Source organism: Myxocyprinus asiaticus, chromosome 2, assembly GCF_019703515.2.
Source record: "Myxocyprinus asiaticus isolate MX2 ecotype Aquarium Trade chromosome 2, UBuf_Myxa_2, whole genome shotgun sequence".
In the NCBI taxonomy this organism is placed as follows: domain Eukaryota; kingdom Metazoa; phylum Chordata; class Actinopteri; order Cypriniformes; family Catostomidae; genus Myxocyprinus; species Myxocyprinus asiaticus.
The window spans coordinates 15,883,709-15,903,684 of NC_059345.1; the positions used below are offsets into that span (position 1 = coordinate 15,883,709).

Sequence of the window (19,976 nt, forward strand, 5' to 3'; positions counted from 1 at the left end):
GTCTTTTAATGACCTTTTTTGCATTGTGACATTATATACATGACATTTGTGGTTAGATGTTTTAAATCTCCACTTTCACATTCTTCTTTTGTTTTTGGCAATTCACATTCTTTGTGAATATCGCCACCTACTGGGCAGGGAGGTGAATTTATAGTAAAAAAAGGACTTCAATATTTATCTGTTTCTCACCCACACCTATCATATCACTTTTGAAGATATGGATTTAACTACTGGAGTCTTATGGATTACTTTTATGCTACCTTTATGTGCGTTTTGAACCTTCAAAGTTCTGGTCACTATTCACTTGCATTGTATGGACATAAAGAGCTGAAATATTCTTCAAAAAATCTTTGTTTGTGTTCAACAGAAGACAGAAAGTCATACACATCTAGGATGGCATGAGGGTGAGTAAATGATGAGAGCGTTTTCATTTTTAGGTGAACTAACCCTTTAAGTTTAAATTGCACTGTACTTCACAATTTAAAAAATGTCATGTTTACCTTTTTTCCCCATTACAGTAATGAAAGTGTGATTTATTGCATTATGTTAATGAGAATGCAAAAAATCTTCAAGGTCCAAATAACAGATTTCATTTTATTTTATCTTTTTCTTTTTTGTCACATGAAAATTTTAAGTAGTCTGACAGCTTGTGGGAAGTCTGGCTGTTAAATAAGAGACAGTGTTCACAACAGGGTTACAAAATGTGTCATTATCAAAGGATTTGGACAAACTGTTCCAGGTAAAATATGTATGTGGCTTTCATATGATTACCTCCTATATACGTACATCCTATAAGTGTGCAATTAAATGAATGCATATTAAGATTGCAAAATCTATGCAGATATCCTGCAGTGTATAAAAGTGTGTGCTACTAATATGTGCAAATTGATGCCTGAGTAGCTCTCATTATATGGTTCCCAGGGTTCTCAGGTCTAGGTCATGCATGTCTCCAAATCCATCAGTAATATTTAAAGCCAGTTTAACTCTTGGTTTTGAAGAAACATTTATAACCCCAATTCTGAAAAAGTTGGGACAGGATGAAAAATGCTAATAAAAACAAAAAGGAGAGATTTGTAAATTATATTCACCCTTTGCTATATTGAAAGCACTACAACTAAACATGATATTATGTTTTATCTTGTGATTTTTGTTTTATTTTTATTTTTTTTATGTACAGTAATTTCAAATCAGATGATTGCAACACACTCCAAAAAAGTTTGGACAGGGGCAATTTAAGACTAATAACAGTTTGACGAGTTAAAATAACAAATAACAATTGCTCTAGAAACATAGAAACCTTGGTTAAGCTGGTAATTAAATGTTGTTTTATTTAGTTGTATGATCAAATTTGTTGGTTTGAGTAATCCTTCCTTCATGTGTGTCTTCTCTATCAAGTGCTAAAACCATAAAAATTAAACAAAATCCCTAGTGGAAATTGTAATTAGTGCAATCATTTCAGCTTTTTATCACAATAGGTGATGTTTGAATGGTACCGTAATTAGGAGCAAATTGTATCTTGAAGTAATTACATAATTACCCATTAAAATTTTTACTTCTTAGTTACTTCCAAGTGCATGTGTTGATTTACTAAAAATGTGGTTTAAAATGTGACCCATAATAACAAAATAACTATTAAGTATTAAGCAAAATGCAAAATGGTCATGTTTACATTTATTGAAAAATCTATTATTTGCTTTGTTCACATTTCAGCAAAAAAAATAAAAATTTGATTTGTTAGAAGTGTTTGCTAATGCAAAGACCCCTATTGCTCATACAAACCACTAACCTGATGATAGTTCATCCAAAAATGATCATTCTTTCATCATTTACTTACCCTCATGCCATCTCAAACTTGTTGGACTTTCTTTCTTCTATGGAACACAAAGACATTTTGAAGAATGTATGTGTTTTTGTCCATTCAATGTAAGTAAATGGGGTCCAAAACTTTCAAGCTCCAAAAAGGGCATAATCCATGACTTCTGAAGTGATACTATTGCTTTGGGTGAAAAACAGACCAAAATGTCCTTATTCACAATAAATTTTGACATCTGCAGTTTCCTTCATGAGCACAGTGGCATGTTTCTCACCCAGTGTAATTGTATCTGTTCAGAATACATGGATTAAACCACTCCATATCAAATATGGATAACGTATATGCTGCCTTTATGTCCTTTTTGGAGCTTGAAAGTTTTGGACCCATCATGCATCCTTCAAAATATCTTTGTGTTCTGCAGAAGAAATTAATTCAAGTTTGAAATATCATGAGGGTGAGTAAATGATGACAGAATAATCATTTTTGTGTGAACTATCCCTTTAAGTATTAAACACCACATGTAGCTAATGCACTATTTTTTCTGAGGACAAAAATAAACAATTTTGCCTTTTGGATGGTAAAATGGGTATACAATTCCTATAAATTTACATTGAAGGAGCCATATGGGACCAGAATATCAATAGAGTCTTGAGGGTGGTCTCTTCTGGGCCAGTAAGCAACCACTCAGAAGATCCTAGCAATTGCTTAGCAATGCACTAAAAAACACTCAGAGCACTTTGGCAACCAAATAGCAGTACCCTGGCAACCCCCCCCAACAATAGGCATGGGTAAGCACCACTCATGTAATAATAAAGAAGAAAGACAAGAAATGTAAAAGTACAAACAATACAAAGATGTCCTATAATGCTCATGCCAAGAATACCTTTTTTATTTAAAACCACCCATATACTGAGCAAACCATTTAACTCTATTTTCAATCAACCTTGTTGGCTCCAGTTTCAAATCACTGCCCAGCAGGGATTCTCATGTTACATGTTAGAGCTTCCACCGGATGCATGGGCTATCTGAGGACATCGGAGATGCTTGGCCATCTGGGTTAAACATTGGTAGGAGTCACGCTTTGCCGCTGATGAAACGTGTTTTGTTGTGGCTCTGACGCTTGGTGTGAAAGGAGACAGCTGACAGCTGGTGTGAAAGGACAGCTGTTGCTCGATAGCTGCAAAAGAACAGTTCCTGCTTAAAGCATGAAGCATGTAAGATGTTTTCTGACAGGACTGCGTAGTTAAAGACTACATCTTTTTTATCCATTCAATGAAAGTGTATGGTGACTGATGCTGTCGGTCCCTAACATTCTGCCTAACATCTCCTTTTGTGTTCCACAGAAGAAAGAAAATTCATATGGGTTTGGAATGACATGAGGGTGAGTAAATTACAGAATTTTTGTTTTGGGTGAACTATCCCTTTAATTTATTATTGAAATCTAACTGAATCATTCAATCTAGCTATACAATACAGAGGACCACCAAGCTTACGCTTGTTAACATGTCTGTTAATTATTTCCTTGTCTAAGATTAATTTTTTGTGTCTCCATTCCTCAAGCCATAGAGTGCACTAAAGCCTGGGCTAGTATAAAGGCAGATGTGCGTTGTAGGCCTGACCTTGGTTGCTATGGGTACTAGGGACAGACTTATATTCAAGCGCCTGCCTGAGTTCTTGCTAATTGCCGTTGCCATAGCAACAAAGCACCTAATGTAATGCTAGGAAAGGGCAATAATCTTACAAGGGTCCATTTATTTAAAGGGAGCTATTCCACCCTGTGCCTGCCAACTAGGAAACAGACTCAGATTAAGTGCTAGGATGTCGAGGAGTAATGTTTAAAAACCTACCTTTGAAAGCACACATGGTACAATAATTTGTGCAATTTTCTGAAACAATCTGTAACTATAACAACTTGCCACCTTTTTCTGTTTTCAAGACTTATATTTATCAGGAAGTATTTGAATGTATGTAATTATGCAAGCCAAAAGCAATGCAAGCACCAATAAGAAACTAAACAGACACTGCGAGTGAAATTTTCACACTTTAATAATCATCAAAAAGGTAAATAACAAATACATAACATTTAAGATCTTATTGTAGCCACAATAAACAACTTTCAAAAAAGCATTATACCCTAAAGTGTGTTGACCTGCACAGTTGAGCATTTAACCTCTTTATTCAGACTGGATGATCGATGATAATACAGAGAGACAGACTGACAAGACATCAGAGTTCAAAAGGGTTTCTTCCTCCTTACATCCTTCGTGCTTTACGAGGGCGACAGCCATTGTGTGGCACTGGGGTGTTGTCGGTGATGGAAACAACCTCCAGTCCTCCCATGGTTAACCCTTTAATGGCAGACTACACACAGGGGAGAAAAATCAATGTAGGCTATGTCAGCTGCGAGTTCAGAGCAATACACTCCAAGTGTAGTGTGTGTTTAAGAGACATACCTCTAAATGAGAAAACCAGTGGGTCAAAATACTCCTTAACGTTTTATTAGAGCAGTCAATTGATTAATTTATTATCTAATTTAATTACATGATGTGCCAAATAATTAATCAAAATGATTGGCATCCATGAGTGTGCTTAAATGCACACCAATATAACTACCAAACATCCGACAACGCAAGAAAAAGGTTTACATAAGATTTATTATTCTCTGCTTTTGACGTCAAAACGTAAACAGGCATGCTCACAACACTTGAGCACATTGGATAAGCTGGCAAAAAAGTTGGTAAAGGTGTTTACATGCAATGCAAAATCGAGGCAAAAATATACATGTACAGATGGGTTTATGCTTAAACCATTGATGAGCTTACCCCATGGAAAACAGTTTAAGACGTTTACATGACCTTACATGTTGTCGGTTTATTTTAAGCATAATTGGTGTAATATTTGCTAAATAAAGCTACAACAAAATTAGCATATTTAGTAATTTAATTCAAATAAGTAAGCACTGCAGTTGGTGGCTTTGCATTGATGCCAAAACTGCCATCTGCTTAAATGTATCTTAGAAGCTTCTAACTTGACACTGAATAAACCAAGGGTAGGTCAAGAATTCATGCAAGTCTTAAAAGCTCCCTGTTGGCTGCAGCTCTGGAGGGGCTCATTAGATTCGCACCACACCTTAATGTCCTCTCTTGGCTCAGAGTAACAGCATGGAGACTGCCGATGAGCTCAGAGAACTCATTGGTCAGTTTCATTATAGATTCAACAGTCAGCACTCATAAAGGTAGACCTCCCATATGGGCATACGCAAAGAATGATATGTAAACACTGCTGTCATGTTATTAAAGGACTGATGGAAAAAATATAATCTTACATACAAACTAGGATGTGGAGGTATGATAACTTAAAATCATAATATAAATCATCTAAATATTTTATATATATATATATATTATATGTGTGTGTGTGTGTCATTGGTTAGGAAATCACATTGAATTGTACTAGGATTATTTTACCACAATACTGAAACAATATACTGATGCAATGTCATATATATATATTCTTATTTCTTTCATCCCTTTCACTTGGTATTTACTGCAGAATGCAATGCTTTTAAAGTTTATTATATATCATGGAGACATTTTTTGTCTCATATGATAACAGTGGTAAATTATGATGCTGACAGCTCTCACAGATTGAAAACAATAGTTTTTGTTTTAAATCAGTAACAGAAAAGTTGTGCCACATGAAAGTCTCACTACAATGAAATACAATTTATAATGCCAATGTGTCACAAAAAAAAAAAAAAAAAAAAGAAAACGGCTAGCTGTCACACATAGAAGTTATACAAACTTTTCTAGTTTAAATATAATTGTTTTACACTCACCAAGCACTTTATTAGGAGAACCTGTACGCCTGCTTATTCATGTGATTATCTAATCAGCCAATTGTGTGGCAGCAGTGCGATGCATCAAATCAGGCAGTTATGTGACATAGGCAATATATCTCGGTGATAAGATTTTAAGTAAAAAGTCCAACTGTGCAAATCTGTTTTCTCTAGCAGAGGTTTTGCATGTTGGTTTTAAACACCTAGTTCACAACCCTCTTAAATGAGAATAATTTTTGTGAATTCTACCCTCAAAGTAAAATTTGACTATCATGACATTTTTGGGTAAACATGCGATTTCTGTTGTTTCATGAATTGTTTTGTGCTTCATAATTTATTTATTTTTTATATTTTGCTTAAAAAAATCCTTTAAATGGATAGTTAACCCAAAATGAAAATTGTCTCACCCTCTTGCCATTCCAGATGTGTTTGACTTACTTTCTTCTGCAGAACACAGATCTGTAGGTCCATACAATGCAAGTGAATGGTGGCCAGAACTTTGAAGGTCCCAAAAGCATATAAATACAGCATAAAAGTAATCCATATGACTCCGTGGTTAAATCAATATCTTTAGAAGTGATATGATAGGCGTGGGTGAGAAAAACAGATAAATACTTAAGTCCTTTTTTACTATAAATCCCCACTTTCACTTTCGCTGTTTTTGGCAATTCACATTCTTTGTGCATATTGACACCTACAGGGCAAAAATTACTTAAATATTGATCTGCTTCTTACCCACACTTATATCACTTCTAAAGATATAGATTAAACCACTGTAGTCTTATGTAGGAATGCACCGATCATGATTTTTCATGATTTTCCGACTGCCGATTTTTTTCCTTTAAGCAACAGACAAAAAGAATGAAAGAGTTCATCAAAAAGATGTCTATTTGCTCTTTTACAGACCAAACTGGCCTTAAATGGAAAAATATATGTAGCTATGTGAAATTAGAGGCAACAACTGCATATTAAGCACTAGTGGTGCACCGATCGGAAATTTGAGGCTGATACGATCTCCTATTTTTTTAACAATAAGATCGGCCGATACCGATTTTTTTTTTTTAAATGCCCTTTGCCACACTTTTGCAAGTTATATGCTGCAGTTATATGTTTATGCCCCACACAGTAAAATTACAGTAACACTTTACAAAAAGGTTCAATTTGTTAATATTATTTAACAACATTACTGTAGTTAACATTAACTAATTAACTTAAATGTTAGTTACAACATATACAAATACATTTTTTAAAATCAAAAGTTGTATTAGTAACATCAATGCACTATGAACTAACATGAACTAACAATGCACAATTGTATTTTTATTAACTAACACTGATTAATAAATGCTGAAAAAATATATTGTTCATTGTTTGTTCATGATACCTAATGGATTAACTAATGTTAACGAATTTAACCTTTTTATAAAGTTACTAAATTACATTAAAATTACATATATTGTGTATTGCAAACATTTATTTGTATTGAAAACCGTTATTAATAATTATGTTGTAACTATCAAAAGGTCATTGTGACATACTGGCAACCAGTAAAAACCATGAGAGCATCACACACCGCAGAGATACATTCAAAAATAAGAAAAATATATCCATTACAAGCTCTAAAACTGCTCCAGTGAGAAATCATCAATATCTATGATTTGTTTACGGTCTTTGCCGTCTTGTTGTAAAACAAATCACTAATTATTAAGCAAATACGTGAAGACGCGGTGCCGTTATTGAAGGTTAAATAGTTATATCTGTTATTAGTGGTATTGTGACTAATATTAATCTGATTTAAATTGGGATCCTCAGATAATAGCGCTGAGATGAGAGACTTAGGAGATATTCAGAGCAGCTGCAGAGCGCGTATGTTTGATTGACACCGCAAGTGAGCTTATCGAAGGGAGTGAAGCTGAAAGTGCTCATGATCGCTCAAACAGTCTCTATAGCTCAACACAACGTCTGATTGTTGCGACTCACGTCATGTATTTGCATGTTTATTTGTTGTTTCATTCGATTTTATACCCGTTAGCAGCCTCTTTATCCTCTTCCTGCTCACTGTGCAGCGAGTCAGAATTAATACCATAACGACTCTAGAAAATGGGTTGCTTAATATTCATACACGTGTAATTCTTACACATTTTAAAAACCAAACTGGCTGTAATTCACATGAATATGCATGTCTGAAAGTTTAAATTTGTGAATGCTTCGAACTGCCAACAACTCACCCTCCAAAGGATACTCTGTCATGCATTAAGGGCTGAGCATGCGCTCATTCTTTAGAGTAGCAGTGTATGTGTGATTCCCTGCATGCTGCAAAAAATATCGGCCCTAAATCTAGGCACGATCAGCTGATCAGCAATCACGGATTTAAGACGAATATCGGCCGATTCGGATTGGTGACCGATCGATCGGTGCACCCCTAGTCTTATGCATTACTTTTATGCTGCCTTTATGTGCTTTTTGGACCTTCAAAGTTTTGTTCATCATTCAGTTACATTGTATGGAACTACAGAGCTGATATATTCTTCTAAAAATCTTCATTTGTGTTCAGCAGAAGAAAGAAAGTCATACACATCTGGGATGGCATGAGGGTGAATAAATGAGAGAATTATCATTTTTGGGTGAACTATCCCTTTAATAAGATGTTTAATTTAATGAGAGAGAGATCGATTTACTGAGATTTAAAGAGATTATTTTTTTGGGTTGGGGGGGTGAAGGCTACACCACTGGTTTGATGGCAAGTTACACTGTGACGACATACAAATGGCCAACGTGTGTTCAGTATTTTTATTTTTTTTTCTGGGAAATATCTGTGAAAATGTTTAGAGCTTTTTTGTAGCCAAGACTTCAATGTATGTGGCTATGCAGAAATGGATTTAAAAAAAAATATTTACCACTGTAAAATTTGTAACAACTAGCCCCAGTATTCACTAATCCATGTTCTCTCCCTAAATGTAGCGTAAACTACAAGGAACTGATACCACCCCCTGCTTTGGACAGTTTTCAGTTGTAACTCTATACAGGCGTTGAATAAGGCTTTTAGCTACTCACCAAGCGTCCTGGACCGAGTCCTTTCACCAGCACACGAACATAGGTGACCCCTTTTGCCCTCGCCTTCTGCTCAAGACAAACATACATAAATTCACAACAGCTAGCATAATAACAAACTAATAAATCACAAAGGAAAAACAAAATTGCAGGGGCTTAGAATTTGAGGTCTGCCTGAAACCACTAATTTAGATCATAACTTGTGTCCATGCAGGAAATTAATGGTTATCATTGAGAAGTCATATACTGATTATGCAGACTGCTGTGACTCATAGTTCTCATTAGACTCTTTATGGTAAACGCTGATGAAATTACAAAAAAATTGCTTGGAAGTAGCCGAGGAGATGTATAAACATGAAACCGAGGATCTGAATGTTATTTCAAACCTTGGCCAGTCTAATTATCAGTATAAGCGTCACTGAAACGGTCAAACAAATACTGCTGATTAAAATAATCTCCAACATGGACTGAAAGAACCTTCATATATAAACAACCTTAGTAAAAGGTAAGTGCATATACACTGATCAGCCACAACATTAAAACCACCTGCCTAATATTGTGTAGGTCCCTCTCGTGCTGCCAAAACAGTGCCAAACCATATCTCAGAATAGCATTCTGAGTAGGGCTGAAACGATTAGTCGATGCTATCGACAACGTCGACAATAAAAAAAATTGTCTACAAAAATGTTCATTGTCAAATAGTTGTTTGATCTCATTTAACATGGTGTGGGGTGCTTTTAGAGAATAGATCTTGAATATAAGTATACTTTGTCTTTATTGCACTCGCAGAAGTATAACCAAGTGAAAAAAATACACTTATATACAAAATACACTTAAGATACATTCTCTTAAAGCAAGTCTAAACATCTTATGTATTGCTTTTCAAGTAAATGTATCTTGTTTTAAGGATTTTTAGACAATTTTAATGGAAAACAAGACAAAAACACTTGATAACAATAGGACTTTTTGCAGTGAATTTCTTTACTGAAAAAAGAAAAACTTAATAAAAAGTATTTGTTTTCCTTTAATTCAGTGAATGTCATTAAGAGGTATTTTTAAAAGATGATTTTGTCCTCTTTATTTTTAGTAAGCATGTTTAATACAACTTTTTAAGTCGGGGCACAAGCTGAATAATCAGTTAAGAGCTAATAATTAATCGTTGCAATAATCGCCGAATAGTTGAATAATTGTTCTAATAATCGTTAGATTATTCGATTATCAAAATAATCATTAGCTGCAGCCTTAATTCTGAGATGCTATTCTTCTCACCACAATTGTACAGAGCGGTTATCTGAGTTACCGTAGACTTTGTCAGTTTGAACCAGTCTGACCATTCTCTGTTGACCTCTCTGATGAACAAGGCATTTCCGTCCACAGAACTGTCACTCACTGGAAGTTTTTTGTTTTTGGCACCATTCGGAGTAAATTCTATTGTGCATGAAAATACCAGGCGATCAGCAGTTATAGAAATACTCAAACCAGCCCATCTACATTTACATTTACATTCATGCATTTTGCAGACGCTTTTATCCAAAGCGACTTAGTGTAATTATTACAGGGACAGTACCCCCGGAGCAACCTGGAGTTAAGTGCCTTGCTCAAGGACACAATGGTGGTGGCTGTGGGGATCGAACCAGCAACCTTCTGATTACCAGTTATGTGCTTTAGCCCACTACGCTACCACCACTCCATCTGGCACCAACAATCATGCCACGGTCCAAATCACTAAGATCACATTTTTTTCCCATTCTGATGGTTGATGTGAACATTAACTGAAGCTCCTGACCCATATCTGCATGATTTTATGCACTGCACTGCTGCCACATGATTGGCTGATTAGATAATCACATGGATGATTGTTGATGCCAGACGGGCTGGTTTGGGTATTTCTGTAGCTGCTGATCTCCTGGGATTTCCACACACAACAGTCTCTAGAATTTACTCCGAATGGTTCCAAAAACAAAAAACATCCAGTGAGCAGCAGTTGGATGGAAATTCCTTGTTGATAAGAGAGGTCAACAGAGAATAGCCAGAATGATTCGAACTGACAAAGTCTACGGTAACTCAGATAACCACTCTGTATCTGAGGTTCTCTGTATAACATCTCAAAAACAAATTTTTTTTCACTGACCACAAAATCAAGGTTCTGCCATGGCCATCTCAGTCCCCCGACCTGAACCCCATAAAAAAACCTGTGTGGTGAACTGAAGAGGAGAGTCCACCAGCGTGGACCTCTGAATTTGAAGGATCTGGAGAGATTCTGTATGGAGGAATGGTCTCATCCCTTGCCATGTGTTCTCCAACCTCATTAGGCATTATAGGAGAAGACTCAGAGCTGTTATCTTAGCTAAGGGAGGTTGCACAAAGTATTGAATAAAAGGGTGCCAATAATTGTGCCTCACATATATTTGACAAAAATATTTGTTTTTTTGAGAAAAATTGTGTTGTGTTTGGAATTGTTTGATATCTATTTGAGGATATATTTTTGTGAATATTTTGAATGAAAGACCAAAAGGATAAACAATACTGATATATTTTAGCCTTCTTTTCTAATATTTACCAAGGGTGCCAATATTTTTGGCCACCACTGTATACACAATGTAAACATGGTTAAAATTAAAACTGGTGCACTAGGTTTTAACCGGTTTTCTTGTTTCTTTTTTATCTGCCAAAATAAAAGGATTTTTTTTATAAATTAGGTAAACGACGGAACATATTCAGCTAACGCAACATATTTGGCCCGTAAAGTATTTGGACACTAAGTCTTAAGTCACACTTAAAAATGTCTGAATATCATTGCATTAGATAAAAATAATATACATCACTTTCTTAACCAATGTTCTCATCAGTTTTTTAATGACGTCAATTTCCATTCAAGTTGTGGTGTCTAACCAGAATTACCACAGGTGTAGTTCATCACATTAACTATGCACATGTTCCACAAGACTGACAAAAGAAAAGTGTCCAAATACATTTTTCTTAATTTTGAACAATATTTCAATTGTTTTATAATCAGAAACCAAACAAACATCTTGTGTTTTGTTTTAAAAGTTTGTTAGTGCTATATTTCTTTAAAATGCCACAAGTAAACTATAGCAGGGTTAACTTTTATAGAGGTAAATAGGAGACCTATTTACACTATTACTGTACATGTCCTTGACTTTCCAAAATGGGGGAAAAAATAGAGGATTATGGCTCTAAGAAGAGAGAAAGATGCCAAATTTACTGTCACTCCCTCAGCAATGAAGGTACAGTAATAACACTGTTGTTGATGAAAGTATGATGATAAAAAATACATAATACAAAAAGATATTAACAGTGCAAGATATAAACAGAAGAAACAACTAGAGAAACATTTGTTTATAGAAGAAGTTATTAGATATGGATTTTTCTAATTATCCAATAATTCAGTATGTTGAGGATTTCCCCACTTGAGCTGCATGAGTTGAACATGCTGAACACCGGCATAATGAACCGCTTTAAAACTGGTTAATTACCTCACTCAAATGCATCCTATTTATACATGAGATTAATCACTATATCCACAATATCGGATTACAACTTCCATTTGCACAAAGCGAATGAACAGGTGAACTCAAACTAAGTTATGTGCTTAATATGCATAACTTGGGTTGTGAATATGCTGTTTCCATAAAAAGCACACTACATGCAATGCAATATCCTAAATTAGCTAAACACGTTAAATTAATACAAGTCTGTAAAGCATGAAGAATTCAGAATACATTAGGCTAACGTCTAAAAAGTAACTAATACTTCAGTATATTCATTATACGGACTGACTATTTGCACTAGGTGTAAATAGCACCTGCCACACAGTGCTGCTATTTGCACTAAAGTCAATCAGCTCCCTAGCTCCCTATGCGGTGAATCAGTATATCGTAAAACCGAATTAAGGCACTGGCAAGGGTATTCATCCACTAAACATTTGGACAATTATGACTCAATTACCCGTAACACGATAAGGAGCTTGAGCGTTCAAGCGCAGCTGATATTAATCGGCACCATCACTGTATAAATGACACTATTGTTCATTTTCGTTTAAGATATTCAGACATAGTGTTATTATGAAAGATCAATGACATTAAAGAAATAAAAATATAAAGGTGTGTATTTTAAATCTATTTTAAACAACTGTAATATTTAAAAGATTGCTTCCCTTTCATTGTAATTATGGATGAAAGACATTACAAACATCTCTTTTAAAGAGAAAATAAGGATTTGATTTCATATATTTACACTTGTGCTCCTCTTCTAATGACTTTGGAGACTTCAGAAAACATGACGACATTTCTGGTAAGGGAATATAGTGAGCAACTATGCTCTCCGTTTTTTACGATGCATTGCGGGATTTTTTTAGGGAGCAAATGTTTCAGTGCACTGGAACGATTTTGCGATTGAGACAGCCCTTAAAATGGCCGACTCCCTGATCAGTGCCCTGACTACTGAACTAGGGAACTGATTGAAACGCACCCCAATAGTCTGATGAAAACACAGAAATAGATGATAAACTGCGGCCACTAGTGTCACTGCAGTGGTGTGGGTTGTAAAGACAATGTGGTTGTGCTTCTTGTGCGGGCGACCCGGGTTCTAGTCCACTTTTTATCCCACTTTGTCTCATTCTGTTTCCTGTCTCCACTATTAATATTTCCTTCAATATTACTTATAATAATAAATGAAAATTAATATGAAGATTGATTTCCTTGCAGTGATTTGGTCATGGTGAATGTCAGGGAGTTGAGAGAAAGGTATGATCTGGATAAATTTGATCCATGTTTATACTATAGTAATATTGTAGTAACGATGTTTTATAATTACCATAGTTTTAATGCAATTAACCATGGTGCTACTACAGTATATGGTGTTAATATATAAACATGTTTAATTTTGTGGTTATTAGGGTTGCACGGTAGACCGTTGCTATGGTAGTATCGTGATAATAAAGCTTCAAAATACTGGCGGTGCCACAGTATTTTTTATATGGTAGTACCGTTAATACAGTAGTACCATAAGTTGTTGTATGTGTAGTAGTAAATATTATTTTCACTTAACCCTTCATTTGAATCAGACCTATGTCTGCAATAACATGAAAAATATATTTCGAGTGGCGTCCCCTTCACGCAGTGCCCTTTAGAGCGCAAAATGCTGTTTAGAATTTGCCACTTGTATGATATTGTTTATTTTTCAGTGAGTGGTTTTCCCATGCTTCAAACACACACGTCTGAATCCCAGCGTGTTAATTTGGCGGTCACGTCTCCTAATGGATAATATGAATTTAAGTAAAACTCTGGAGAGTGAGATGCTTTTTATACAATTCACGTAGCAAGATTTGGAATTATTCTGGGTTTTGCCTGATGAGACCAGGAAAACCCATCTGCCGTGAACGTCGACAGAGATTTCAAGCCAAAGGGGGAAACACCAGCAACCTTAGTAAACACCTTTGGACACATCCCACTGCCTCTGCTGAATACACACAGGTTAGTGCCACTTAATTTAACCTAAATGCTTTATCTTAACATTTACAGATTTACCGCTTCCCTGAAAAATCGAATGTTGCACTCGGTTAACTTTTTTCCCCCCCAAGTACAACCCCAATTCCGAAAAAGTTGGGACAGTATGAAAAATGATAATAAAAACAAAAAGTAATTTTGTAAATTATATTCACCCTTTGCTATTTTGAAAGCATCACAACTACACATATGATGTTTTACCTGGTGAATTTGATTGTTTTTTTGAAAATGTACAGTAAGTTTAAATCAGATGATTGCAACACGCTCCAAAAAAGTTGAGACAGGGGCAATTTAAGACTAATAACAATTTGATGAGTTGAAATAACAAGGCAATGTGAAACAGGAGATGTTAAACAGGTGAGGCAATTGTGTCATAGTACTGTATACTGTATAAGGAGCCTCCAAAAACAGCCTAGTCCTTCAAGAGCATGGATTGTTCAAAACTTGTCAATTTGCCAACAGATGCCTCAGCAAATAATCCAGCACTTTAAGAACAATGTTCCCCAAAAACTAATTGGAAGGATTTTGGGCATTTCATCCTCTACAGTGCACAATATAGTTAAAAGATTCAAGGAATCTGGTAAAATATTGGTGCGTAAAGGGCAAGACGAAAACCACTTCTGAATGCGTGTGATCTCTGATCCCTCAGACATCACTGTCTTAAAAAAACATCATTCATCTGTAATGGATATTATGAACATGGGTTTAAGATTACTTTAGTAAACCTTTGTTAGACAACACCACTCGCCGCTGCATCCACAGATGCAAGGAAAGACTTTACTATGCAAAGCAGAAGCCATACATCAACACTGTCCAGAAGCACTGCTGACTTCTCTGGGCTCGGTCTCATCTTAGATGGAAAGTAGAACAGTGGAACTGTGTTTTTTGGTCCGAAGAGTCCACATTTCAAAAAGTTTTTTGAAAAACACAGCCATCGTGTTATCGGGGCCAAAGAGGAAAAGGACCATCCAAGCTGTTATTAGCGTCAGGTCCAAAAGCCAGGGTCTGTATGGGTCAGTGGTGTGTCAGTGCCATGGTATGGGTAACTCGAACATCTGTGAGAACACCATGAATGCAGACAGATATGTAAAACTTTTGGAGCAGCATATACTGCAATCCAGCACCGTCTTTTTCAGGGATGTCCTTGCATTTTCCAGCAGGACAACTTCAAACCACATACTGCCTGTATTTTAAGTGCATGGCTGTGTAAGCAGAGAGTGCAGGTGTTAGATTGGCCTGCCCGTAGTCCTGACCTGCATTATGAAGCGCATTAGATGGCAATGAAGACCCCATACAATTGTGCAGCTAAAGACCTACATAATGGATGAATGGGGGAAAATTCCACTTTCTGAACTTAAACTTGTTTCTTCAGTGCCCAAATGCTTAATAAGTGTTATTAGAAACACTCGACTGTCCAAAATTTTTGGGAGTGTGTGGCAATCATCTGATTTGAAATTACTGTACATTTTTTTTAAATAATGAAATACACATGGTAAAACATCATATGTGTAGTTGTAGAGCTTTCAATATAGCAAAGGGTGAATATAAGTTACAAATCACACATTTCTGTTTTTATTAGCATTTTTCATACTGTCCCAACTTTTTCAGAATTGGGGTTGTACAAATGCATTGTGGCGGTATCTTCTCAAAGTTCGCAATTATGATTAGATCACGTCCCTGAGCCGTGCGATCAAACCGCTGTGTGTGTGTAATCTGCACTCGCGATGCTTTCGATGTTACAATATCTTTATTTTTATGTTACCAACAATCAAATAATCACAGAAATAATGGAATAGAAGTTCATAGCCGTTGCCGTTTGAACTGGCTGTTTTGATGTGGCAAAGTTTTTTTTTTACGTCAAACTAAGAATGTATTAGGTGAGAAGTTAATGCATTTGACCCTTCTCCGAATTCATCCATCAGTTATTTTCACCACTTCCAGAGCAACAAGTGGAATTGCTAGTTTCTAAGAACCACCTTTGCTATGACAAACTGTGTTAAGAATTAACACACTATCGTGTGGTATCGTGATACTTTAGCTGGTATTGTAAGATATGATTATGGTCTCGTGACAACCCTAGTGGTTACTACGATTTTATCACAAAATACCATGGTGATACTATGGTTACTGTAGTAAAACCATGGTTAATATTTTGTATGGGAAGGTTAGGGGTAGGTGAAGGGTGTCTATGGGACTCTAAATGAACACAATTAACATGCTGCAGTGATGCAACTATACTGTATGTTAGTAATTAATTAGGGGTGTAAATAGCATCTAACACTATTTGCACTTAGAGCAAAGAAGATGCTTTTTGTTGCTATTTACACTTAGTGCTATTATTTCAGGAGCTCAGACAGTTGGACAGTATTTTGTATGTCACCTATATTTTATATGTTTGAAACAAATCAATGAATATGACAACAAAATACTGACTAATGTTAAAGAACGTTTTTGTCAAAAGATTAAAACTATGACAAACAAAAAACTGTAAAAATTAACACCGTGATCTAAATGTACATTAAATAATAAAAAACAAAAAACAAAAGGTTTGCTACATTTACCCTGCTAAATTAAGACGGAAATGTGTCATCGGTATTTGAAAAGGGTTCATTTAGTGGGTTGTGGTAAATTACTAGAAAGAAATGTGCTGCCATCCAGTGGATGGCAACAATTTTGCTGGATATGTCTAATATGTACACTACCGGTCAAAGGTTTTGAAACACGTACTCATTCTTTATTATAATTTTTTTTTCTTCACATTTTAGAATAATAGTAAAGTCATCAAAACTATGGAATAACATAAATGGAACTATTGGAATTATGTTGTGTCTATAAAAATCCAAAATAAATCAAAAGTGTGTTATATTTTAGCATCTTCAGAGTAGTCACCCTTTGCCTATAATTTGCAGACATGTACTTCTTGACATTTTCTCAACCAACTTCTTGAGGTATCACCCTGGGATGCTTTTTAAACAGTATTGAAGGAGTTCCCATCTATGTTGGGCACTTATTGGCTGCTTTTCTTTATTATTTGGTCCAAGTCAATTTCAAAAACTTTTTTAATAAATGTTAGTTTTATAATGAAATAAATTAATATGGTGGCACAATTATATTTTTGTCTACAAAACTAATTTCAAACATTTAATCATACGCCTTCAGATCAAAAGATTTTTAAGATCATGAGAAACATTTCAATCAAGTGTTTCAAAAGTTTTGACCGGTAGTGTATGTCTACTAGACAGATCAAACTAAATTATACATTATTTATGCTTTGACAAAATTCCTGTTATACTTGTGTACTTGAAGTGTACTGTATGGTGGCTGAGAAGTGCACAACACAAACAAATTAGCAAAACAAATAAAAGCTGAAAACACAACAAAATTAACCCACATCACAACTAAATAAAACCAACACAACGGAATAAAGCCACAACACAATGGAAATAAGCCACAAAAATTAAGACACAGCCAAACGAACAGAGAATAAATATTTTTAATCACTGTTTTTTAAATCATGTGGCAGTCTGTCACAATGCATGAGAGATCATGAGGCTGCTCAGAAGATGCAGGGAGCTTCTCGTCCCACTGCAAGTCATACAGCCCATTTTTGCAGGAGCAGGACACCTTATAAGAGCTGCCGGTAAGCAAGAACAGCTGCAGGTACTGGTACGGATTCACGCAAATGTTGATGAAGTTATGTGCACTGAGTTCTGGTAGAAACCCAACCAGGTATTGGCCAGAGCACTTAAGGACAAATAAGTACAGCGATTTTATAACTATTTCTTTTCTGATCATTTTGTTGTGTTGTGACTTTTCCGATATGTTGAGGCTTATTCCCGTTGTGTTTTCAGCTTTTATTTGCTTTGCTAATTTGGTTTTGTTGTGCACTCCTCGTCAACCGTAGTACTGATAGACTCCTACGGATAATTCTATTATGCATTCATTTATTTTTAATAAGAGAACATGGTCAATAATCTTTGATATTTTTTATTTAAGCATGTTTTATCTGTTCATCCTGGAAGCAAATTCAATCAAAACCAACTTGATAATTTTTTTTGCCATCTTACCGCAGCGGCTGAAATCCCAGCGGTCTGTGCTGCAACAGGAGTGGATTTCTTCACATTCTTGAAGCCCTCTGATCCACATGAGGTTCTCACCATGTACTGGCCCACACTATCTGTGACCTGGATATGTGTGCTAAAGCAAGGAATTAAAGACAAAAGATAGTGAACTAAGTGGTGCCAGTCTGTCACTCAGTTGTCATAGAACCCTGAAAACACAATGTTTAGTCAAGGTACCACAACAGATGATAACTGTGTATTTTCTGAAATTATATATTCAGATTAGTGAATATATCCTGTAACATCCTAGTGTGACCAATATGTGTCTGGACCAATTCCAAAATCGATCTCAATGATTTAATTTGTGTCAAGCAGCTTACTTGTTGTATGTGGCTTTTATGTGTGCGATCGGCAACTCTTCAAACTTTTTGCTGTCCCACGTCAAGGAGCTCTCTTGACCAGGAAATGGAGGGAAGTGACTAAATGTGGAAGAGAAAACAAACAACAGAAAAATAGTGATTAACACTTTAAAAATAAATATAATTTGCCCCTTAACCACTCTGCTCTCTAGATATTGGCATCAGTACTGGCACTGGCATTGAAAAACATATATCGGCCAACTACTAGTTAGAAGAACACTACTTGAAAAGTTCGGTAGTTCAAGTAAATAATTTCGATCATGTGTTTTGCTAAAAGAAAGGTTAGGAACCCCTATGTTAACTTTGTGTAAGAAAGTAAGTAGATGTGCTGACATGACAGTCAGTGTTTAATGTTTATGTCTAAGCCATACTCTTTCAATCTTTTGATGGGGGCAGATGGACTCTTGGTTTCCACTGGTTTGGCATCAGCCTCTTGTAATCGGATGACACTGCATGACAGCGGACGCTGAAACCCCACATTTCCTCCACTGCAGGAGACAACAACCAATTAGACCCCTTATAAAAAATACAATGCTTTTCATTGGTACAGTGATGTTGTCAGATGGTGATGCCATGGTACTTTGATCCATGATACTTTGTAACATGATGCTGAATGATTAGCATATTCAAATACCATAGTATTTACACAATAATCCAATGTACTTCAAAGAATATACCATGGTACTACCATGGAACAAAATGCATAGTAGTTCTACTGGGCATTTTTATGTTACTTAAATATAGCGTTAACACCAAACTCAAATCCTTGAATATGGGAAGACAACCATACTACACTATAGTAATGACTATTACACAAATATACGTTTTTATCACTCCATGTGCTCACTATAGCTTCTCTTTCAACGATATCCGTCACTTACATCAATATTTCCGATGAATTCAAAGGCCCCAAAAGCTGCTGACACGAACCTCTTAAAAGGCTGTAAAACCTACGATACATAGTGAAGGTGTTTGTTTATTCCATACAGTTTATCCGCGGAAAAACACACATTACTTTTTTTTAAGGTTGCTTTGCGGACATTGAGGGTCATGGGTATTGGGAATGTTTAATAAACATGTTTTTTAGAGGGGTGAATTATATATACCCGACACTTTTTAGACGTCAACAAATCATGTGTGATTTCGCAGTGAGTAACAATTTGTGCATTTGGATTTAAAATAGCCTTATCTATAGCATTTGATTAATTGTCTCTTAATAAATAGCCAAACATTTGCTTTCCATATCCCCCCCTCGTCTTCAAAATA

At 35.7% G+C, this 19,976-nt stretch overlaps 1 protein-coding gene across 1 annotated transcript; it reads right to left on the bottom strand.

Moving 5' to 3' along the window:
• Window positions 1-3,841: 3,841 nt before the first annotated feature.
• mrps11 (mitochondrial ribosomal protein S11) lies at window positions 3,842-19,780 on the bottom strand. The gene is made up of 6 exons (XM_051650630.1): window positions 19,592-19,780; window positions 19,082-19,198; window positions 18,672-18,770; window positions 18,298-18,427; window positions 8,706-8,771; window positions 3,842-4,174 (listed from the first exon to the last, which is right to left on the bottom strand). Exons 1-6 carry the CDS (start codon window positions 19,669-19,671, stop codon window positions 4,067-4,069), a joined length of 600 nt encoding a protein of 199 aa, XP_051506590.1. The 5' UTR covers window positions 19,672-19,780; the 3' UTR covers window positions 3,842-4,066.
• Between the last annotated feature and the right edge of the window lie 196 nt (window positions 19,781-19,976).